General features: G+C 54.1%; 1 protein-coding gene across 1 annotated transcript in view; it reads right to left on the bottom strand.

The window, feature by feature from the left end:
* The window catches only part of LRRC27 (leucine rich repeat containing 27), a 31,246-nt gene extending 11,727 nt beyond the window's left edge, over positions 1-19,519 (bottom strand). Inside the window, exons 1-7 of the mRNA XM_069460419.1 lie at positions 19,396-19,519; positions 18,408-18,665; positions 16,106-16,236; positions 12,431-12,489; positions 8,021-8,173; positions 5,414-5,786; positions 2,337-2,483 (exon numbers count right to left, since the gene is read on the bottom strand). Of these exons, the coding sequence (XP_069316520.1) occupies positions 2,337-2,483; positions 5,414-5,786; positions 8,021-8,173; positions 12,431-12,489; positions 16,106-16,236; positions 18,408-18,617 (1,073 nt within the window). The 5' untranslated portion in view covers positions 18,618-18,665; positions 19,396-19,519. The remainder of the gene's footprint in view (positions 1-2,336; positions 2,484-5,413; positions 5,787-8,020; positions 8,174-12,430; positions 12,490-16,105; positions 16,237-18,407; positions 18,666-19,395) is intronic.
* Between the last annotated feature and the right edge of the window lie 4,356 nt (positions 19,520-23,875).

The raw sequence follows: 23,875 nt of genomic DNA, 5'->3' as shown, positions 1-23,875 counted from the left end.
ACGCTCCCAGGGAAGTGCCCCGGGGGGCCGGGGAAGGGTCGGGAAGACTGTCTCCAACGGGGGCCTCTCTCCAGACACTTAGGTTTCACTCTGAAAGCACCCTGGGTCTCTCCCCTGTCCCTGGGCAGAGTCGTGCGCCCTCCCTGCAGGCCAGCGGTGAGAATACCCTACAGCGGCACCACGACAGGATGAGGACCCCCGCCCTGCTCCCCCCCAAGCCCAGCCCAGCCCCAGGGACCCTCCACCCACCAATGCGGCCCCCTCCGCTACCCCCAACCTCTTGTCCCTTCTTCCTAGCAGATGGCTCCCCCAGCATCCCGGACCCCTGGAACCCCCCACCCCCACCCTCCCCACCCCCCGCCCCCGTCCTCCTGAGCTCTGCTCCTCTGGTCACAGCGGCTCAGCCCTCCCTGGCTGCGCCCTGCTGCTCCCGCCTGCGGATGTTTCCGGGCCGAGGGCTTCCACCCCGAGTCAGCGCTACACGGGATCGGATGCCGTCAGAACCCGCCTACGTCCTCCCTTGGCGTCACCCTCGAGACACAGGTGGTCTTGGCCGCCTCCTCCCTTGAGGCCGTGCCCTGTCTCCACCTGGATGGGTCTCGGACCCCCAGCCCCAGCTGAGCCGGCACCCGTGTGCCCCGCGTGGCACTGGCTGTGTGTCAGCCCCGCCACGCTCTTGGACGCGGGCTCTACTTAGTGTCTGCCCCTCCTGGGCACGGCCCGGGAAGCACAGGGGTGACACTGCTAACTGGGGACGTGAAGGGCCGGGGTCTAGACCTTCACCACAGGCCCACGCTGCTGACTGACGAGGCCTCCAGACATCTCAAGACTCTGGCAGGAAAATAAAGAGAAGAGGTTCTACTCGCTCTTTGTATTCAAGACTTTTCCACAAAGATGAGTCTGATGTGCTCAGGTGAGAGTGGACCGTCTGCCCGGAGCACCAGGGGGTGGGGGCCTCGGTGGGACGGGGGGACGGGACTCACTTGGGGACGAGGGCAGAGCGGGGGACGGAGGCAAAGTGCTCAGCTAGACAGTGCAGAGGGGCAGGAGCCTGGTCGGCTGTTTCGGGAAACAGCACGTCGAAGCCGGCAGAGCGAGGCAGGTGTGGATCCGCCTGCCGGACGGAGGCGGTGCCGGCCGGGGCAGTGCAGCGAGCGGCAGGTCACTGTCTAGGGGCCCAGGACGGTAGAGCCACCCTGAGGGACACCTCTGGGAAGACTGTGGGCAGCAAGGAGGGCCGCGCAGGGGCTCCCTGGGCCTGGCAGCTGCGGCCAGTGACTGGCGTGACCCGTCCCAAGGGCTGCCCTCCTGGCGCAGCGCACGAGCGGTCAGTGGCCCCCTCCCCGCCCCAGATGACACCCAGGAGCACAGGACCAGCTCTGAGGGCGTAACATCGCCCACCCTTTACTGAAGGGACGGACAGCCAGCTGCACGGTCAGGGTGGACGTCGGTGACAGCCAGGGTGCGCCACGGAACCTGCGTGGGGAACCGCGTGCATCCACCAGCGTCCCGAGAGAAGACAGACGCAGGCGCACACGGAGGCTGCAGGAGGTTTATTCACAGGGGGAGGGCGGAGGGGCAGCACACGGACAACGCTGGAGCTCGGGGCTGGTCTCGGCTGGGCTGTGGCCGCGCCCAGGACCTCGGGACAGCCCAGGCAAGGAGACACTGGCAGAACCCAGAAGGAGAGAGAGGCTGGACGCGGCCAGCTCCAGGCAGCTCACGGAGAGGTCGGGGGAATACAGACTCTGCTCTCGCGCTCCCCCTCCTCCCGAGGGAGCCCCCCACTGACCAAACCCGACCGCGAGGCACGGGGTGCGGGGGTGCTGTGGACGTGGTCCGCGCTGGCCAGCCTCCTGGGGCCCAGAGCAGGCTGGAGCCGGGTGGTCGGCGGAGCTGGAGGACAGAGAAGATGCTAAGGACAGACCCGGAGACCCCTCCAGCCCGAGAGCCAACCAGCACACCCCCGGGAGCTGGGGACGCTAGCGGTAGGACGCTCATGGCCATATTACGTCCAGATACCATTCCTTAGGGAAGACCTGCAGGCCAGGCGAGGAAAGGCAAGGAGGCAAGGATTGAGGAAGAATGAGCAATTAGAGAAAAGCTCAAGAAGACGGGGCGAGGGCAGGACTGGCACGAAGGAACACCTGCCTGTGGCTTCGCCCACGCCCGCGCCCACCCACGAGGCGGCCTCAGCGGCTGCCAACGAGGACAAGGCAGCCCCTCGCCCGAGAGCTGCAGACCAGACCAAGGCGGCACCAACCCGTACCAGGACCACAAGAGGGAAGCCTGGTGACAAAGTGCGGCTGTGGCCCCGCCCCGCGGCAGGGACTCACCGCCTCCGCTGCTCCATCAGAGCCTGCTTCTCCTGGAGCTCCCTGAGGGCCGCCGCTCGACTCTCTTCCAGGGCTTTTGCGCGAATCACCGTCTGGTACGATGACGACAGGTCAGGCAAGACGTTCCTGAAGGAGGGCATCTTCCTTCTAGAATTACACCACGTTTTTAGCTGAAGGTTGAACAAAACCCCACGACGGAAACTCTGCTCTGTATCAGACACAATGTTACCAAACAGGCTTAAAATGTAAAAGCTGGGCTTGTGGATCAACCGCACATCAGAACCAGAATCTTCATACAGTCAGTGCCAGTCAGTGGACCCGAGGGACGTGCAGCCTCGGGTGGCCGGTGTGACGCGGTGCCCTTGTCTGACCTGGACAGAGGCGCCAGAGGGGCCACCCGGGGCCTGGCCAGCAGCTGGAGCTCAGGGACGCTGGGTCAGAATTCTCACTCCCAGGGGACAGGGGAGTCAGGAGGAAGGCACAGAAGGGACCACCGAGACGTGCCTGGCTGCTCTAAGCACATTCAGGTGGGGACAGCTGCTACATCTCCCTCAGGGAAGCTAGGACAGCAGAGGGGGACAGCCAGTGACATGGGGACACCCTCTCCTTACCCATGCAAAGAGAACTGACAGGCATGCTCTGGCGTTTCCTCTCAACGGAAACACCTGTCTGTTAAAACACCGAGGTGGAAACGGCGGCTCTGAGCCCAGGGCGGAGAGCAGCCACATTCTAGAACACCAGGCCTTCGCCCCTCGGCTTAAGAAGCACAACTAAAGCCCTGTCCCTGCCAGGGCAGAGAGGCCCAGGCCATCCCTCCGCCTGCCCTGGCGCAGAGCCTCACGCCAGCAGCATGTCCAGGAGGCCACGTGCAGGTGCTCACACCCAGGTGGGCACGTCCTGGGGGGCCGGCCGGCCCACCATCTCCCGTACCCTGGCTGGGCATGGAGGACAAGCGCAGCCTGGATCCTGGGCGGGGGTCACCTGGGCCAGTGCTGGCGGTTGGCTTTAACGCTCCACGTTTGGGAGAACAGCAGCTTCAGACCTGCCTGGAGCAGCAGTTTACCCTGGGGGCAGAGTCCCGGGGAGGCCGGAGGGGGTGCGTCGGTGGAGGGCCTGCTGGACGGCGCCTCAGCCGGGGCAGCTCCATGGTGGATGAGTTCTGATGCTTTAATTTCCTCCCCAACATAACTTGGGATTCAGGCCCAGGTCATTATTATCAATTACCGTGATCTCTATACTACCCTGCTCTTCCTGCAGTATTTCAACATAAGCACGTCCAGGCCGGGCACCCCCTCGCGCTGCTCCCCACCACGGTCTAGCTCCTAACTCCCTGCAATGCGCCTTGAAGGAAAGTCTCCTGAACCGTGTGACCACTGCATCTCCCGAGGACGTGTTTCTGCTGTCTCCGCACCCACACGCCAACGTGGCTGGGCGAGGAATTGGGGACCACAGCCCTCTCCCCCCGAGCTCAACCCCAGCCGCTCAGTCTTGGCCGAGCCAGCCCCCCTCGGGCCTCCCCTCGCCATCGTCCCTCAGGCATTCTGCAGGCCCAGGTCAAGCAGGGCCAGTGCCAGCCTCCCGAGGTCACCTGTGTCCTCACTGAGCCCAAGCAACACCTGAGGGGACAGAGTCCCACCACGAACACGCGTGTGGGGCTCAGACCTGCTGCTCCCACCACACGCACTGCCCCTCTGCCAGGCCAGCGAGCAAGGCCACCTCCCCAGTCACAGACCGCCAGGAAGGGCCCCTCGCACTGAGTGTAGACCAGGGCCACAACCTCATGCTTCTCCTAATACCTGGGACCCGATAATACCCTGACCAAGGGGGAAACTGAGGCACAGACAATACATGTGCCCCCACTACAACCCAACTAGGGAAACTCAGGCACAGATAATAAATGTGACCCCACTATAACCCAACCAAGTGGGGAAACTGAGGCATAGGTAATATATGTGACCCCACAACAACCCAACCAAGTGGGGAAACTGAGGCATGGATAATACATGTGACCCCACAACCACCAAATGGGGAAACCAAGGCACCAAGTGGCTTCGCAAAGCTTGCCTGGCACAGCAAGGGGAGAAGCCGACTTCCAGGCCCACCTGGCCGTGGGGGCGGGGCTGCCGTCTGAGCTTCCTGCCGGGGCCTGGGGGTGCAGCTCTCCACCACGACGCCCCAAGCCCCATGGACAAATCTCCCAAGGCTGGGAGCTGGTATCTAAACCGGATATATTGATAAAATCCTAAACTCTACTAACAGGCTTACGACGATTTGCTGGAATAAATTATTAATCACTGTTATTCATAATAATAAACGATAAACGGAGGGAGTGAAGGAAGATGAGGTTTCTGAACAGCAGGCTCAGCGCATTCCCGCCCTTCCAGCGTGCCCGAGAGTCACGACAGCGCCGCACAGGCCGCCGCTGGACGCCTGCACCGTGTCACACCGCCAGGGTGCAACCTGCCAGCCACGCTTCGAAAGTTTTTTTATTTTTAAAACGTGCAGCCCTACAGAAGCGCTGGAGATCAGCATGCTGAACGCCTACCCCTCCTGCAGACCACCTTTGCCTCCCCCTTCGACACGCCCCCAGCCGGCTTTTTCAGATGTATTTTGAAACACATCTGTCCGCTGGGTGGAGCTCTGAGGACCTCAAACCACCGTGGCCACTAGGATGTCCTCACCCCAAGAGCCAGTTTTTGTCCCCTTGGGTGTGACGCCATCCCCCACAGAACGCATGATCCGTAACAGACGCCCCGACTGTTATTTGCCACCCTCGCTCTCTATGTTAATGTTTATACACACACCCACTCACACACGCACACCACACACACATATGTGCCACACACTCCACACACAACCACCTGTGATTCCAGTTTTTCTCTCTTACAACGTCCTCTGCTGAGCCTGTTTTCCCAGGGAGCTGGGGAACTTTGATCCCAAACCCAGGGCCAGCATTCACTGCATCGTAAGTGACGGCAATGTGGAGGAACATTTTAAAATGTAGACCTGATGTTTTAAAAGGTAACCAAAATATCATGAATTCGAGACGATCAAGAAAATACACCCCTAAGTTTTACCTGAAAACGTGTGTTGGCTTTGGACGCCCTTTCTCGCTGTTTAATGCTGCCTTGAGATTTGGAGGTAATTCCACCGGTAGGAGCTGATTTTCAAGAACTTCTGCTTTGTCGTTCTCAACAATCTCCTGCCTCAGCTTCCAAAAGCGCCTGATCTCCTCCTCGCTGGGCCAGTGCTCGGAAGAATCCGAGGACTTTCTGAGCTCACTCAGGTCCAGCTTTTCAACAGGTGGGAAAAAGTCTGCCTTTTCCTTTAACACAGCCCCCTTCGGATCCTGAGGGTGGGTGGTTTCTTCCTTAGACACATATTCTCCGGGTAATTCCAGCACAGGACTTGGAAGGCCGCTTAGGTGCATCTTTTTAATTGGTGAAATCTCTAGTAGAATAAAATGCCATTTTAGTAGCCTATACGTCACACGGTCCCTGGGAGACAAACTTCAACACGCGTGTGCAGGTGCCCCTTTGTGGAGAAGGCCTGGGAGGTGGAGGTGTCCCGTGCCCCCGCCCAGGGGCTCCCTGCTCCACGCCAGCCCGCACACAAACAGCCTGTCTAGGAAACAGCCCCCCACCTCCAAGCTGCTACGTCAACACTCGAACGCGGAACAGACGAAAACACGTTGCCTGAAGAGCACCTGACCTTTCCACACCGTCCCACGGACCTGGAGTCACGTGTACGCGTGACAGTCGTCCAGCATCTAACCTGCACGCCTGCTTCCCCCCAGATCTCTCAGAATCTTTATTGCCCACGAAGTTTCAGCCCATCCTGCCGGCTTTTCTTATCTGGTGATGCTTTCGCTGACTCGTAAACATCGCATCTCCAGCTCCAGGTCAACTATTGGAGAGGACACTGCCCGAGCAGATTCACCCGCCACACTCAGTGTCAGGGAGACACAGACTGCACACACGTTCACAGACAGGCACCCGCGTGTGCAGTGAGTCCCCAGGGACCTTGTGACACTGCAGATGAATTGGGCAGGGCCTCAAGGCTGAATGTGACAGGGTGAAGTGCTGGCTCCTGCCGGGGCACCTGGGCAGTTCCCCTCCGTCTCGCCCCCCAAGGCCTCCTCTGGTGCCCCCTAGGTCGCTGCCCAAACGCGCCCCCGGCCCTTGGATCCCTGTGTCAGGAGCTGCTTCCGAGGATCCAAGGACACTCGACGAGCACGACCAGCGCTGCACCTGCATCCTGGAGCCACGGCGACGGGTCAGGGCACAGACCGAGCACCGCACTGCCTGCTCACTTGGACGTCACCTACTTTCAAGGGGATGCTCCTGTGTCCCCGGCCCCCATTCCCTCTCCTGCTCGGCCACTTCAGTGCTCTGGTCTCCCTGGGGCCTACACCACCTCCCGCAGGGTGCCCGATGCCCAGGGTCAGTCACTGGAGAATCTTCTTAAGGGCATTCAGGGAAAGCTTATCTCTGTGATTTAACAAACCAAACCACACCAAAACAACACAAAACACAAAAGCAGGAAAACTAAAGCAGTAGTTTCGATTTACAAAAGGTGAGCAGCAAAGGAAGAAAAGAATACTTCCCTCTATTCCTCTTTGGCCAAAAATAATAAACGTTCTTTCCCTGGACAGCTTCCCTTGACTAAAGCTGAGGGGACGTCACCGCAGCCATGGTCTGGGGCTGGCTCCTAACGGGCCTCACTGCGGGATGTGAGCTCCCGTCTGGGGACGCGTCCTTCACAAACGAGTCTCTGCGCTTCAACACACAGCTGGAAGCCGGTTACGGACCTGCTAAAAATGCTCCCACAGAAAAACTAAGAAAGTACAGCAGTCAACTACTGCTCCTGGATCACCGAAAACTATTCCGAAATACGGGCCCCTCCAGGTTGACGTACAAGGTCAGGCACTGCTGGCAAAGACCTCAAGGTTTACATATTGTAATTATATCACATATAAAACTATCTTGGCTAAAGCTCCAAATGTATATATATTTTTTAAGAATAGAAAGTATGTCTTAATTGGTAAAATTTTAGATACTCTGAAGTTAATATTTCAGAATATTTACTTTTTTTGTGAGCATTTATCATGATTTTCCTTTATCTCAATTTTACTTTGTTTTTCCTGAGTGTAGCTACGACGCCTCCTCAAGACAGAACACACGTGAGCATCTGAAAATATCTCGGTCAATATGCTGAGAAAATGGAATCATTTAGTGCATACCCACCATAAAGGCGATTAGACAAAACATGTTTATAAAGCAATTTTTATGCTAATTTCTTGTACTTAGCTAAGAATAAGAGACATTTCACTGTATTTATCTTTAAACCGTTGTCTAACAGAACACCAAAAAATTCCTGAAGCAGCTGCCTGTTGGTGGCTCGGAGGTGGTGACTTATCCCAATCAACGTCTATCAGGGTCCACACCAGGAAGGCTGCCCAGTGGGCACCAAGGTGCCCATCCGCGAACACACAACCAAGGGAGAGACACAGGAGCAACTCGCCGGCGGGGAGACTTGCGTGTGCCACGTAAACTCGGCGAAGGACACCGGAGGTCCCAGCACTTCTCGAAACATTACTGAAGGGGAGGCAGGCGCTGCCCTGGTTTTTAAAAGCTCTAACTTCAGTTTTAATGAAGTCTGTCGTCAATGATTGTGCGACAAACCTTGAGAAGTCGAGTCTCTGGGGAGGGAATGTTCCATGGCGCAGATCCGCAGGAAGGTCTGGATGGCGGCCAAGCCCTTCTGCACTGTCACTAGAGGAGGGAATTCCAGAGGACAGTGTCTCAAGTTCAGAGCTTTTAGGGTGGTCACATTCCCTGCAACGGAGAAGAAAAACCATCAGCATTTTACGTACTGCTCTACGGAATAAAAGCAAGGAAGAGATAATAACAACGTTTCATGTTTTAAGCAAGTGATTCTAATCAGTACTTGGATAAAATGACATGATGGAGGCCTGAGATTTGCTCTAAGAAAACTCTGCAGGGGAGACATTCTGCAAACAAATTTATATTAACAAGTAACTAAAACAAACAAACAGAAACAGCAACAAAAACCTTCACTTAAAATTTGGAATATAAAGTTGCTGTATTATCAAAAATGTCCACTTTCAACATAGAAACTATAAGACATAAACATGTCTTAGAAAACGTGACCCGTACTCGGGAAATAAGCTGTCACTAGAAACGGTCACTGAGCAGCTCAGACGTCAGGTTCAGTAAGGACTTCAAAGCAGCCATTTAAATAAGTTCAAAGAAATGAAAAAAATTATATTTAAATAATTAGAGGAAAATATGATAAAATGGTTCAACCGATTTGAAAGGTCTATGAAAACAGAAATTATATAGAAGTACCAAATAGCACTTCTAGAGTTGAAAATTATTACAATAACTGCAATGAAAAATTCAGAGACTCAACAGCAGATATGAGATGAGAGAAAAACCAGTTCATGAACTTGAAGATGGAGTAATTAAAATTATTCAATCTGAAGATCAGAAAGAAAAACAGATTAAACAAACTGCCAAGGCAGGACTCCAATCCGATTCGGGTCACAAGACCCTGATTCCAGAGGGGTCCGGCCCTGTGCCCTGGAGGGAGGATGCTGCTCACAGAGGCCGGGAAGAGCCTGAGCAGACGGGCCTCGCTGGGCTTAGATCATGTGCTTTTTGTCCAATCACATTTCTACATGGCTGTTCACACTTCGATCATGCCTATTCACTGACGTCTCCATAAAACGTCCAAAAGGACGTGGTTCTGAGGCGTCCAGAGAGCTGCAGGCTTGCAGGCAGGTGAGCAGGAACTCACGCACGTGCTGGGAGGCTGGCGCGGCCCCACCGCACAGAAACAGAAGCTCCTGCGCTCGGGACCCTTCCAGACCTCGCCCTGTGTGTCTCTTCATCTTTGTCATAAGCCGGTAAACGTGTTTCCCTGAGTTCTGTGAGTCGCTCTAGAAAATCAATCCAACCCAAAGAGGGGCCGTGGGAACCCCAACCTGAAGCCAGGCAGAAGTTCCGGAGGCCCAGACTTGTGACTGCCAGGAAGGGGGGTGGACTCATGGGACTGAGCTCTCGACCTGCGGGATCTGACCCTGTCTCCAGGCAGACGGTGTCAGAACTGACTTGGAGGACGCCGGCTGGCGTCTGCTGCAGAACCGACTGCCCGCTCGGTGCGTGCGGGAAAACCCCCCACGCGGGTCACAGAAGTGCTCCGCATTGAGTGCTGCGCAGCGCGAGGGCAGAGGAGAAACAGCTCTGGTTTCTCCACTCACAGAAATCCTAAGGGAAATTCTTCAGTCTGAAGTTAATGATACCAGTGGAAATCTGCATCTTTAGGAAAGAATTAGGGTGCCAGGAATGCTAAATAGTGAATAAATATAAAAGATTGTTTTTTCTCTTAATTTCTTTAAAAAATATATGTGACTGCTTAAAGCAAAAAGTATAACATTGTATCATGGGTTATGACCTGTGGAACTGATACATAGACAGCTGTTGCAAAAGGAGTGGAAAGTGGTTCTGTATGGTTACAAAACGGTTACATTTTATGCGACATGTTACAATGCTAACACTTAAGATATACATTATAATCCCTAGAGAAAACCATTAAACTGTTAAAGGAATGCAAGAGTTATAGCTAAAAAGTCAACAAGTAAATTAAAACGGAAGGCTAAATAACGCCCAATCAACACAAAGTTAACTGGAAAGTAGTTACATAGAAATAAAAACACCAAATGGGACAAACAGAAAACAAAAAGTAAAACGATAGATCTAAATCCACTCATATCAGCAATTACATTAAATTCAATAAACGCATCATGTAAAAGACAGATTGTCAGACTGGATAAAAAAGTAAAACCTGGCCAGGCGTGGTGGCTCACGCCTGTGATCCTAGCACTCTGGGAGGCCAAGGCGGGAGGATCATTTGAGCTCAGGAGTTCAAGACCAGTCAGAGCAAGAGCGAGAGCCTGTCTCTACTAAAAATAGAAAGAAATTACATTGACAACTAAAAATATAGAAAAATACAGAAAAAATTAGCTGGGCATGGTGGCACATGCCTATAGTCCCAGCTACTCGGGAGGCTGAGGCAGGAAGATCGCTTGAGCCCAGCAGGTTGAGGTTGCTGTGAGCTAGGCTGATGACATGGCACTCTAGCCTGGAAAACAGAGTGAGACTGTCTCAAAAAAAAAAAAAGTAAAACCCAACTGCACATTGCCTATGAGCAGTGTATTGTAAATGCACATAGTCTGAATACAGACAGGTTGAAAGTAAAAAGCTGGAAAAACATACACCATATGCAAACAGAAAGCACAAGAGGGCTGGAGTGGCCACACCAAGGCTATGGCATGTTCAATAAGCACGTGAGAACAGGGGCTCAACAGCACCGGCCGTCAGAGAAATACGTGCTAAAACCACAAGGAAGTGCCACCACACACCCACTAGAACAAAAAAATAAGGAGTGACAGCAGCAAATGTGGGTGAGGACGTGGAGCAACTGGAACATCACACGCTGTCGGTGGGACGTGTGACGACCACTCTGGAAAAGTCTAGCAACTTCCAACTAACCACGTCTACTTACGAAGTAGCAATTCTGCTCCTCGAAATTAATCCAAGAGAGCTGAACACATGTCCACAAAAAGACTTGTAAGTAATGATCACAGCGGTCTCATTTATAACAGCCAACAGCAACAGAACCACACGAGGCTCCCCCGCGTCTTCTCTACAGGGGACAGACTTAAACACAAGGACACAGAGTCTGCAAGTAAAGACATGGGGAAGGTGTGCTGTGCAAACACTACCCAAAAGGAGCTACTGTTGTGAAAAAGAGCATTTCACAATGGCAGGGGTAATTACCTCAGAAAATACAAAAATCCTAAATTTTTATTCAACCAATAACATAGACTCAAAATATATAAAGCAAATATTGGCAGATCTAAAAGGCAAGGTAGATAATCCACAATCACGGTGGAAGATTTTACCCACTTCTTCAGCTACCGACAGTACAAAATGACAAAAAACTCAAGGACGTAGATAATTCAAATGTGAGTAGCCAACATGGCCCAACTGAACACACAGAACATCTCATCCAACAGCCACGTGAGAACACGTCCTTCCCAGGCACACAGGGGTACGTTCACCAGCACAGGACACAGCCTGGGCCGGAGAGCAAGTCTTGACGGGTTTCGAATAACTGAAATCACACAGCATGTGTCACCGTGGGATCAAACCAGACCACTGCGGTACCAATTGGAACTCAGTAACAGAAAGATAACTAGAAAATCCCTAATCGTTTGTAAATTAGTGACACACTCCTAAACAGCCTGCAGGTCCATGTATATTAGAAAATATTTTGAGCTGAAAGATAAAAACATAAAACATGTGGGATGCAGCTAAGGTAGTGTTTAAAGGGAAATCACAGTTGTAAATACATTTATTAGAAAAGAAAGATTTAAAATCAACGATCTAAGCTTCCAACTCAATAAGGTAGGAAAAAACAGCAAATCAAACCTAATAAAAACAGACAAAAATATGAAAGAGCGGAAACCTATGAGACAAAGCAGATGCACAACAGGCAAAATCATCTTCCTCCTCCTCCTCCTCCTCACCCACAGCAGAGAAAATGAGCAAAAAAGAGTGAGCTACAGTTATACGTGTCTACACAGATAAACCTCAAAATCACAGAGTTGAGCAAACAAAGAAAACCACCACAGCACGTAAGCTGTGATTCAGTGTATTAAAAGCTCAACAGGAGGGCAGTTCAGACAACACGTGCGAGGGGTGAAACGCACGGAACTGGCCAGGAGGGCGCCAGGGACGCCACAGGAAGCCCAGGCGGGGCCTGCGCAGGCGCACGCGTCACCGCTGCTGCTGCTCCTCGCAAGGCTGACGTGCGTCATGCTTTGACACGTGTCACCACACGGACAGCTCTTGCGCTGTGCCACCTGCCAGCCCCGGGATCAGAGCAGGACGGACGCCTGCACGGGTCAGCTGACGCTGGGTCCCGCCTGCTGCCCCCGCCACATGCCTGACAAGCAAACGACAGCACTTTAACATCATCTCTTTGCTTACGGTTTCGACACTTACCCAGCTCCACAGGTAACATTCTGATAGGATTTCTTTCTAAAAGCAAAGTTTTCAAATGCCTTTAAAACAAAAACAAACAAACAATTTAAAAAGCAGAAAATTAAATGACCACCCCCAAAATATGCCATCAGATTTCTTCATTTTTCTTCTCTTGCAGGGGCCAACTTCAATGCAGACTTACATAAACTGACATGCACGCGTGGATATTCTACTGCTACTAGCAAATACAGCTCTAAGCCTCAGGACCTGACACCTGGGACCAGGCAGTCCTCGGCGTGGCTTCCCGGGCACCTCGGGGCAGCTGGCAGCACCTCCGGCCTTTCCCCCCGAGACGCCGGCGGTACCAGCTACGCCCCCGGCTGTATCCACCGCAAACGTCTCCGGACATGGCCATGGTCTCCTAGGAGCAAAATTACCCCTGCCGAGAAGCCCTGCTCTGGGCTGTCACATCTTCTAGTGACACCTTCTGTGTGCCCATGTTTCCTGAGAGTTGTGAGAAATCCAACTGTTTTAAAACGCTCTGTGAAACAAGCTCTTTATGATCAGAACGCTTGGGAGACAGTTTTTGCACAGTGTACCCACCCTGCCCAGAGACTAACCGTCCGCACACGGGGACGCAGGGGACTCAGTGCCAGGAAACATCTCTGGGGATGTGTGACCATCGGTCCCTTCTTTCACTTGACATCACTTATAAAATTGAGCACAGAATCTATAGATGAGCATAGACATCTACACATCTACGTATAGATACAGAGACAGAAAGTGTAGATAAAAGGTATCCAACAGAAATTTACTGATTGAATGATGGGAAAAATCAGTATTTTATATTAAACTCTTTCTTGTATCTTTTATTCTACTGATTCTACTGCGCTTCTTGTTTCTCACGGTTAACCCTGAAGACTGTATCATACACTGATGATCACTTTCTCTTTCTCCTCTACTTTTCAGGCATCACCAGCTAAAATCTAGCATAACAAGCCTGCAAAGGCCGGGCGCGGTGGCTCATGCCTGTTAGCCCAGCACTTTGGGAGGCCGAGGCGGGAGGATCACTTGAGGTCAGCAGTTTGAGATCAGCCTGGGCAACATAGCAAGATCCCATCTCTACAAAAAATGAAAAAAAAAAAAAAAATTAGCTGGGCATGGTGGTGCCTGTAGTCCCAGCTACTCGGGAGGCTGAGGCAGGATGATCACTTGAGCCCAGAGTTAGAGGTTGCTGTGAGCTATGATCACACCACTGCACTCCAACCCCGGGCGAAAGAGTGAGACCCTGTCTCAAAAAGCAGCATGCAAACACCCTGGCTCCTTGGGTGCATTTTTGGCCTGGGGCTCTGAGGGGCCCTTCTCATGGACCCCCGGGCAGAGGGCAGGGGTCCTAATGCCTGTCCACCCTGCCCCTGCCACACACCTGGGCTTCCCCAAGAGACCCCTGAGGAAGCAGCGCTGAAACCACTACAGCATTAATCACCTTGGCTGCCCTGCCACCCGGAGACAGTGACACCGCAGCAGAGGGCAGGCTGTGCTGCGTCCAGGAAGGCTCGGGGACTCTGGGCCAGGCAGAGCCAGTTGCTCTGTGCCCAGGGACGACTGCCTGCCACCGCAGAGAAGGCCCCACTGCTGCGGAGCACACGCCTGGAGAAGAGCCCACACCTGCCTTCCACTCCCTGCCGAGTCACCGGAACCGCACACGGGCCGGGCTCACGGAAGGCTGCACAGCACCGCAGTCCTCGCACCCGCGTGGGAACGCGGCCCGGGGCACGAGCCCGTCAGGGTCCCACATCTGCAGCTTTCCTCCCCCAAACACGCTTCTCAGAGAGGAGCAGTCACACGTGACCGACAGCTGCACACGCACAAATTCCATAAGCAAATTAACGCATTAAAAAGAGGAGTTAGCTGAAGTCTCACTCTGCCTCGGAAGGTGAAAAATTAAAACTCAACAGCATAGCGACCCAGGGTCTCAAAACTTTGAAAGGAGAAATGTACAATTTCAAAGATATAAAACTGAGACTCTAGTAAGTATTTCATTTAAATTAAGTTTAATTTTTTGATTGGTAACCCCAAAGGAAAATCAGATTACTTAAGAGCTAGACAATTTTCTATCCACTTTGTTTCTTGGATTTTCCTTGTTACTTGAGTTTTTAAGGAATAAACTTTACAAAATAAACTTTTTTTGATGTGCACAAAGCTGGACTATTTCAATGCTCATTGTTTTTGTTTAGTCCTCTTTTAACTAAGCAAAAGTAGCCAACAAGGACAGCGCCTGCTCCCCTGCAGGGGGCCCGGCGTGGCGCAGCTCCCCCCGCACAGCCAGCCGTGGGCAGGGCCCGGCTGGGGCAGCAGAACATGCTCTTCGTCCTTGTCGGGCCTGTGACCACCTGCAGACCCCAAGTCCCAGGAGCTCCGGGAAGACAGTCCTGGCTGTTTCCACCTGCTCGAGACTCCGGCCCATCACCAGGAGCTGCTTCCTCGCAGAGCCTGACCACAGAGCACAGGATGCGTGGACATGTTCTCTTACGTGTGGAAAAACGTGCCGACTTTTTAAACCAGTGAGTGCAGGGACAAAGGAAGGGCCTTCTACAAGCCTCTCCTGTGCTGCTCCCCAGTGGTCACTGTGTCTCTCTGGGGACGTGATTCCTCATGCGGGGACTGGGGAGCCCTGGACGCTGCCCGCGCCCCACACCCACCCTCGCTGGCTGGCGGACCTGCCGGCTCTCAAGTCCCACCAGGGCCTGCGCGCTGGGGCCGCCTCTCCTGCAAGGGTGGCACCGTGGCCCCCAACCGATTCCCCTGCTCCCACCCCGCTCCTACAGAGAGATTCCAAAGCCAAGTTCAATGCCACCCCTCCACTGAAACCCTCCTGTGACTTTCCATTTCTTTTAAAATCCAAAGTTGAGACCATGGCCTACAAGCCCTGGCCACGCCTGTTGAAGTCCCTCCCTCACCAGGCCCCTCTCTGCCTCTTCCCGCAGCCCCCGGCCGTCCTGGCACCCACCACGCCCCCCCCCACCCCCCACCCCCCACCCCGGGGCCTTTGCACAGGCCTTTCCCGCTGCCCAGACGCAATGATGTTAGAGGAGAGGTCAGAGGGACAATGGCTTCAGGCTAAAACACGGGCACAGAGGATGTGGGCGCCGAAGGGAAGGGCTCAGGAAAGGTGGCTGGGGGGGGTCCAGGTGCGGAGGAGGAAGGGCGCATGGCCCCGAGGGGGAGAGCGGGAAAACCGTTGGAATCAGAGTGGCAGGCGCGTGGCAGGACGGCACATGTTGCTTGCCTGGGGGTTTCCAGTTTGCCAAAGTGAGAAAAATTTCTCGTTGTTTACAAAGAACCAACATGGATGACACAGGAGTCCTCAGGAGCAAAGAGGCCGGTCCTAACCCAACAGAGGCATTTCTGACTGTCAGGCAACCACATACACGGAGAGTCAGAGACGGAATCAGCTGGTACAAAACTACACAGACGCCCGGCAGAGAGACGGTGGCTGCCAGCACTCTTGTCGGCTCTGGTCACCAGCCACAGTCCCAGCCACGTGCCTCGGCACATTCGGCCACCTCCTGGGGGCTTCTACCCTGCAGCAAAAACGCAGTGAACAGCAGAAGCCGAGCAGCAGCAGAACAGGCACTCGGACACTTTAAAGAGACAATGTTTTTTTAAATCTGGAAAAATAAACATATAACTTACTTGTGAGATCCGATCCCGGAGGGAAGTGCCTTAATTCTATTATACCGGAGGTCCAGCCAGGTGAGGTTTGGCAGCAACTGAAAGAAATCTTGAGGAATCAGGCAGAGGTCGTTCCTCTGCAGGTGCAATTGCTTCCACAGAAAAGAGAGAAGCAGAGAATGTTCTGTCAACAACTAAATTTTAAAACATGACATATCCAAAGTCATTTCTAAAAGATCTACCAGGATAATATTTTACCCTTAAAGAATTTAAATGGCAGCCGAAAGAATCAGAAGAAAAGAGCCGGATTCCTTGGGGCAGTTCTCGGGGCTGGAGGGACGTAGTGTGCCGTTCCCGAGCCTCGACCCGGGCACAGCACTTTTCCATCAAATGTCCCCTGACACCACACGTGATCCCCAGCCCCACAGCCAGTGTCCCGGCTCCTTCCCCAGCACCCGCTGCAGGCTGGCCGGTGGCAGGCCGGGTCCCTGCCCGCTCAGAGAGCAAACAGCCAGAGCCACCTCTGGTCCTGCTCACCCTAAGTCACCAAGACGTCTGCTGTGGTGTCATCTATGCCAACAGCCACACAAAGATACGAAGTCTTGGTGACCATCACTCGAGGAACAGTCTGATACATCAACTCAGTGCTATTTCTAAGTCACCATCATAAATAAGCAAAGACAGAAGAGCCAAATGTGTACACACTGACTTTAGCCATGTAAAATGTGCATGTGTATGTACAACTCCACAGGCACGGTGTGGCAGGATTGCAGGTCATTTTAAAAATACCATCACTAATGTTGTTTTTATATGTTATATATGTTTACATTATGACATATACTTACATACGTGTGTGTGTGTGTATACACACACACTTATATTTACTGAGGTAGTAGAAACAGATGTTCAGGCCAGACAAGGTGGCTCACACTGTAATCCCAGCACTCTGGGAGGTTGAGGCGGGAGGATCGCTTGAGCTCAGGAGTTCGAGACCAGCCTGAGCAAGATGGAGACCCTGTCTCTACTAAAAATAGACAAGTAGCCAGGCATCATGGTGTACACCTGCGGTCCTGGTTGCTCGAGAGGCTGAGGCGGTAGGACTGCTTGAGCCCAGGAGTGTGAGGTTGCAGTGAGCTATGATGATGCCACTGCCCTCTACCGTGGGTGACAGAGCAAGACTCTGCCTCAAAAAAAGAAACAGATGTTCAGAGTACTGACCTTGGAGCCACACTGCCTGGGTTCAAACCCACTAGCTGTGAGACCTTGAGCAAGTTCCCGAACCAGTCTGGGCTCCAGTCCCTGACTGCCACGTGACCTCCCTCACAGGGCAGCGCCAACAGCGCAGCGTGCGGCACACAGGAAGGGCGGGTACGCATCAGTTTCTTTATTAAGCCCGAAGGACTTTATGCATCAAGGTATAAGAACATACATCGCACAATCTGAATTCCTTATTCAGAGTTCAGGGCACTTGCTTGATCAAAAGTAACACACGCATAACAGGAGCCCTGATAAAGCGCGTCCCTGTGACCAGAGATTCAGTCCTAGAGCGCGGTGCTGACAGTAAGACCAGAGCGGGTCCTGCCAGCGAAATGGGGCAAACACAAACATAAACATAGAACAGTGGGGTTCAGTAGTATAAGCAGCCACTTAAAATCCAAGCATGCAGTGTTTTTAAAAGCTCCAAAATGTCCATCAGCACCATAACTGTGTTCCAGACACTGCATTACAGATGTTATCACTTCATTCTTACAATGTCCATAATAACATTATCACTCCCACAATCCAGATGAAACCAAAGGAAGTTTAAGGAAATTCAGACTCCAGGCAGTGACGGGCACTCATCTGTCTGACAGCAAAGCTGTGCTCTAACGGAACCTTTCTCCCGAAAAGCACAGGGACGAGACGCACCCATTAGGGGCTGACCTGGAGAAGGTCCCCGGCGCACAGTGAAATCAAGGTGTGACATGAGCAAAGTCGTAAGTGAGAAAAACAGGTTTTTAACTGTTTTAGTACTGCCTGATTTTTTAAAAAGGGTTTTGTGTTTTTAACAGGAGACCCAGGGTGTCTCAGCAGTAATTTCCACCTCGGGTCTTCTGTGCCTCAGACCCTCCCAGGGAGAGGAGACCGGCAGGAAGGGACCAGGGGCCTCATCCAAGCAGACGGCTGCTTCCATGAAACCACAAGTTAACCCTTCCTCTATCTCATTCTAGAACTCATTGCTTCCAAACAGAAAGACGCCTACAAATAAAAGCCCAGGAGTAAATTTCCCATTTCTGTCTGCACGAACCTGTGTCCACACATCCTGAGGAACAGGTGCACTCACCTGAAGGGTGGGGACTTTAAGGACCTCTCCCAGATGGTGCAGACCACTTTGACTCAAGTCTAAAATCGACGGGGAAGGGAAGATCATCTCCCCAATACCCTCGAGAGCATCTGTGGAGGGGGAGGCAGGCAAGCGCCCAGCCTGACCAGCGCCCTCTTGCAGGCCATCAGCAGCCCCAGAGGGGACTTCGTAGGAGCAGCTGTCCTCCATCCACTGTCCCCCGACAGCCACAGCTCATCCTCCTTGGTCTGGGGTCACCTGCAGGCACAGGGAGACATGGAAGCAACCGATGATACTGACACATTGACACAGGCGGAGTATGTGGCAGGTCTGCGATGATTTAACTTGCTCTAGGAGCCATCATTTTTAATAAGCAGTGTGACAGATTTGATTTTAAATCTGTAAAAAATTGGAATAGAGGAAGGTTCAGATTCACATTCTCTGCTCTTACTTTGTACCACAGAGTTCCAAGATTTGACTTTGAATTCCTAGAAAATGCAAAGATGCAAAATGGGAATGTTTTAGGGATGTAAGCAGATGAGAACCTTCCAAAATTCTGTAACCCTTCCACAAAACGATGGGGTGCTTGTAAGTTTGCACAGCCGCTGATCTCTGCTGGGGCCTGCGCTGGAACCCCGCTTTTAGCTCCCCGAGGGAGGAATGCCGCCCTCTGTTTACCATCTGGCCCAGGGACCAGCACCAAGGCCGGCTCGCACCAGCTCAGGCACAGGAAACCGTTAAGTGCTTTTGCTCCACGCTGCCTGAGAACTGCCGTTGGCCGAAGCCCGGTTCGGCGCGGCTGGGACGGAACCTCCAGCGCGTTCACGAAAGCGTTGGGGCGCCCCCGCTCCCAGCGCATCGTGTCCCTACCACGGACCACGCGACCGGCCCGCGAGGCGCCCCCACCCCGGCCGGGAGGGCACCGCGGCCCGCGAGGCGCTCCCCACGGGCGGCCCACCCTCCGTCCCGCCCGCCACCTCCCACAAACCTCCGAAGCGGAAAAGCAGCAGCCCGGGCGGAAGCGAGAGCCGGGCAGCGCGGGGCCCGCGGATCGCAGGGGCTGGCTGCAGGCCCCCGCCTCGCCGCCGCCCTGCCTCGGTTTCCCCACTCGGCGAGGCCGAGCTGCACCCGACGCTGCGCGCCCCACACTCCCGGCCTGCGAGGCGCGCCCCGCTCCGCCCCACGAGCACGCCGGCCGGCAGGGGCGGCGGGGAGCAGCTGCGGGACAATGGAGGACGCGGGGCCCACGCGGTCGCCATGGAGACGCCGGTACGGGAGCCCGCGGGCGCCAAGCCGCAGGCAGAAGGAGGTGGTGGTGCGCCTGCGCGCGGGGTGGTTGTGGCGCGCCTGCGCCCGCGCGCGGTGGTGGTGCGCCTGCGCACTAAGTGGCCTGCGGCCCGTGACCCTCACAGCTGGCTCCCGAGCGCTGTTGACGGAGGGACAACACGGGACCGAGAGTGGGAGAGTCCGGCGGCCTCAAGCAGGGGAGCGGGGAGGGAGCGCTGGGAGCCGCAACCCGTGGAGCCCGCAGCGTCGTGTGCGCGGGGCGCGGCTTCGGGGAGGACCCGGCCAGCGTGACCGAGGCCGGCGCGGGGCGGTCTTCGGGGGGGCGCCCGTCGGCATGGCCGGGCCGCCCGCAGACGCCAGCAGCGGGGCGCGGTGCACGGCAGGGACGCCGCTTTACCCCGCGCGAGTGGCCGAGGCTCTGCCTGCGAGAAGCCACTCGGAGTCCGGGGCTGCAGGGGCTGAGGCTCTGCAAAGGGCATTGGGCGCGAAGGGCGCGCAGGCCTGCGGATGCCCTGGGCTGCTCTCGGCTTCTCTTGGGCGCTTGATTCCCACTGTTCCTCGGGGGACGCCGCCAGCCGCCCGTGCCTCCTCCGGACCAGAAACCCACGTCCCAGACCTCACGCTGCTTTGTGTTTCTCGCTCACTTCTTGCCTATGAAGTGTTACGGATTTTTAAATTTTTCTTTTGAAAATTATCTGTTATAAGCCGTGGGTGGAGAGAATCGTGAGAGGGCCTCTAACATGAACTTACAATACCGTCTGGCCCAGAGGAGAAGTAATGATTGTCAATAAAAGAAAATAAAAGCTTTACTGTTTCAGTTTTTTCTACGTAATACTTTACTGTGAAAGTGCCATGAATCATGCTTGATATTTTCCCGATAGTATTCTTGTTCATCAAGAGAAAAGCAACTGAATTAAAAAAAAAACTTTACAGAAAGTTGGATATAAGGACAATAAGCACCTCTGGATAAATGTCGCAGATTTCCAAATGGCCTGAAATTACCTTCTGGAAGATGTTCAAAACGCCCCTGAGCAGCCTGTGCCATTCCTGCTGGGCTGTGCCTGTCATCATAAAATGTGACAGCTGAAAATGCGAAACTCTCCCTTGAAAAGAGCTAAGTCCCCAAAGCAAAGATGACCTCTGTTTCCGTATAGCTCCCTCTGAGAGCCCAGCGCAGGACGGGGATTGTGTCAGGAAGGTGGGGACGGGTGGAGGGACAGAGGCAGCAGGCATGGCCTTCTGGCTGCTGTGGGAAAGCGGGTGTGTTCTTCAGCACTTCCAAGAGGGAGTGTGACAAGTCCCTAATGAATCTTTCAGATGAGCCACAGAGGTGAACTCGTCTCAGGCACCCAGGGAGACTCAGGCTCAGCCAGCAGTTGGCCTCCATCTTCCCGGCTGCTGTGGTTGGGGTGTGCCCCGCCAAATTCATGTGGTAGAAATCTGGTTCCCGGTGTGGCAGCATTGGGAGGTGGGGCCTTTAAGACACAGTTAGGTTGTTAAGGGAGATAAATGCCGCTCTCTAGGGACTGCGTTAATTCTCAAGGGAGTGAGTGGGTTCTTGCTGTCTTGGGACAGGATTAGCTGCCACGAGAGCCGGTTGTCCTAAGATGGGGCCCCTTTTGTGTGTGCCCACTTGCCCTCCCTGCGGTGGTATGACGCAGTACATCATGCGCCTGGACTTCCCAGCCTTCAACACCATGAGCCAAATAAACTTTCCTTTGTAAAGGAAAGGTCAGGATGCACACTGGCTGGCCTGCAGGTCCCTCTGGGGGGAGTGGGGTTCCGGGAAGGTCAGGGTGCACACTGGCTGCCCTGCAGGTCCCTCTGGGGGGAGTTCGGGAAGGTCAGGGTGCACACTGGCTTCCCTGCAGGTCCCTCTGGGGGGGGAGTTTGGGAAGGTCAGGGTGCACACTGGCTGCACTGCAGGTCCCTCTGGGGGGGGAGTTCGGGAAGGTCAGGGTGCACACTGGCTGCCCTGCAGGTCCCTCTGGGAGGCGGAGTTCGGGAAGGTCAGGGTGCACACTGGCTGCCCTGCAGGTCCCTCTAGGGGGGGAGTTCGGGAAGGTCAGGGTGCACACTGGCTGCACTGCAGGTCCCTCTGGGGGGGGGTTCCGGGAAGGTCAGGGTGCACACTGGCTGCCCTGCAGGTCCCTCTGGGGGGGAGTTCGGGAAGGTCCGGGTGCATACTGGCTGCACTGCAGGTCCCTCTGGGGGGATTCCGGGAAGGTCAGGGTGCACACTGGCTGCACTGCAGGTCCCTGTGGGGGTGGGGAGAGTTTGGGAAGGTCAGGGTGCACACCGTGGCTGCATGGCAGGTCCTTCCTCAAAAGGACCCTGTCCTTTCTTCCTTCAGAGGTTTCGATCCACGAACTGGCTTGGAGTTGAGAACAGGGTAGGAGGCTGTGGATCTTTCTACAGTGCGCCAGGGTGGGTTTCCTCCAGCAAACGAGAATTGGTGGCTCCATTGTCAAGCCCTTTTCTAGGGACCCTGTGGTCAGTCAGGTGTTGCCACGCCCCCCTGTGGTCAGACATCTGATCCCATCTCTGTCCTGGGCTTATGGTGGTGGCCTCGTCATTGTCCACTGGGAGCTGCCCCGCTACCTCCCCGGTTCTCACTAGTGACGTTGAGTCCACTGTAAAAGGCAGGCCGGTGCCCTCGGGAGACGAGGGTTGCTCTGCGGCGGGTGCTGGCGGGCTGGGAGTGCTCAGCCTCACGTGTGTTGCCCACGTGTCCCAGCAGAACCGCAAGACCCCCTTCCCCTTGCATGTCCTCACTTCAGCGAAGACGTAATGGTTGGCTGTACACGTCAACCCGTCTTGGAGCTATTGAGCAAACACTAATCCAGGTGTTGCTGGGAAGGTATCTTGCCGACGTGGTTACCTTCTGCAATCAGCTGGCTTTAAGGAGGAGGGCTAACCCTTGGTCACCCATCGGCTGAGAGGCTGCAGGAGACGGTCAGCGGAAACGCGGCCCGTTGCTTTGGGTGAGGGCTGGAGGAGACAAGGAGGTGTCACTGGAAACCAGAGGGAAAGTCACCCCTGCTGCAAGTGGCACGACTTATCGGGAGTTTGCAATATCCCTGATAAAGACAGGGTCTCCTGGCAGAATGTGCTGCAAGAGATGAAAGAAACACAGACACACGAATGGTATTTAAAAGACTGGGGAAATCAGGGGACCACCAGCACTCTGGTGCCAGGTGGCAGTGACTGAAACTCAGCACTTGCTTTTCATTCTCTTTGCCGTGTTGCAAAATACAATGATCTCATGTGAAAAAATCATGGGATACAATGATCAAAGGTCTCAGGGATTCCCCAAAATCACACGGTGTCCTAGCTAATTTCCTTCTCCTTTCTAGAAGTGGAAACACATAATTCTTCAGTAGGTACAACCCTGTCCCAAGGTAAACTAACTAACTTTATCCCAAGCTCAAGCTATGTACATAGATACCAATCTCCTAACTTCAGTAGCTGTGACCCATTTGATCAAGGAACAAAGAAACTACAGGCTTTCCACTGGGAGACTGGTTTTGCATTAACTGAGGCATTGTGGAGAGAAAGGCAGAGAAGGAGCTGGGCCCAGTGTTCTAACAACGGAAGCCGTAAGACCCTTCTCCCGGGCTGACATATTGCAATCTACCTCTACAGCCATGAGGGGTTTTCATGTCAGGCTGCTCCTCGGCTTTTCATGCATGGGACCCCTCGGGCTCTGAGGTGGGAGCACGCTTTGCTGCACTCCCAGATCACTGATACATGTACCCCAACTAGGCAGTCAACATCTGCCCTTATTTCAGGCTTCTGCTCAGGCAATTCCCTCGCCGCCTCTCCTCCCACGGCCTCAGACACAGCATCCCCGAGTCCCAGTGGTCTGAATCCCATCAGTGACTGAACCGGGCTCTGCCGTTGGGCGGAAGCAGAAGTTGTGAGTGATGAACTTGGACCTTCAGCTGAGGAGATTCCCGAGCAAAGTGTTGAGCTGCAGGCTGGCGTCTTCCTGCTGTTTACGGTCAAGTGTGAGAGGAAAGGACAAATGAAGGCAGGATCTGTTACCAAAAATGGATCAGCACTTAATTATTTGGGAGGTTCTTGGCCTGCCCAGGTTGCAAAGGGCGCGAAAACAGGAAAGTCAATGTTGGAAAGGCGTGTTCTGAACGGGGACCTGCGGGTGTGGCCGGACCACCTTT

Source organism: Eulemur rufifrons, chromosome 28 (genome assembly GCF_041146395.1).
Source record: "Eulemur rufifrons isolate Redbay chromosome 28, OSU_ERuf_1, whole genome shotgun sequence".
Classification (NCBI taxonomy): domain Eukaryota; kingdom Metazoa; phylum Chordata; class Mammalia; order Primates; family Lemuridae; genus Eulemur; species Eulemur rufifrons.
This window is presented reverse-complemented; position numbering and strand designations above follow the sequence as displayed.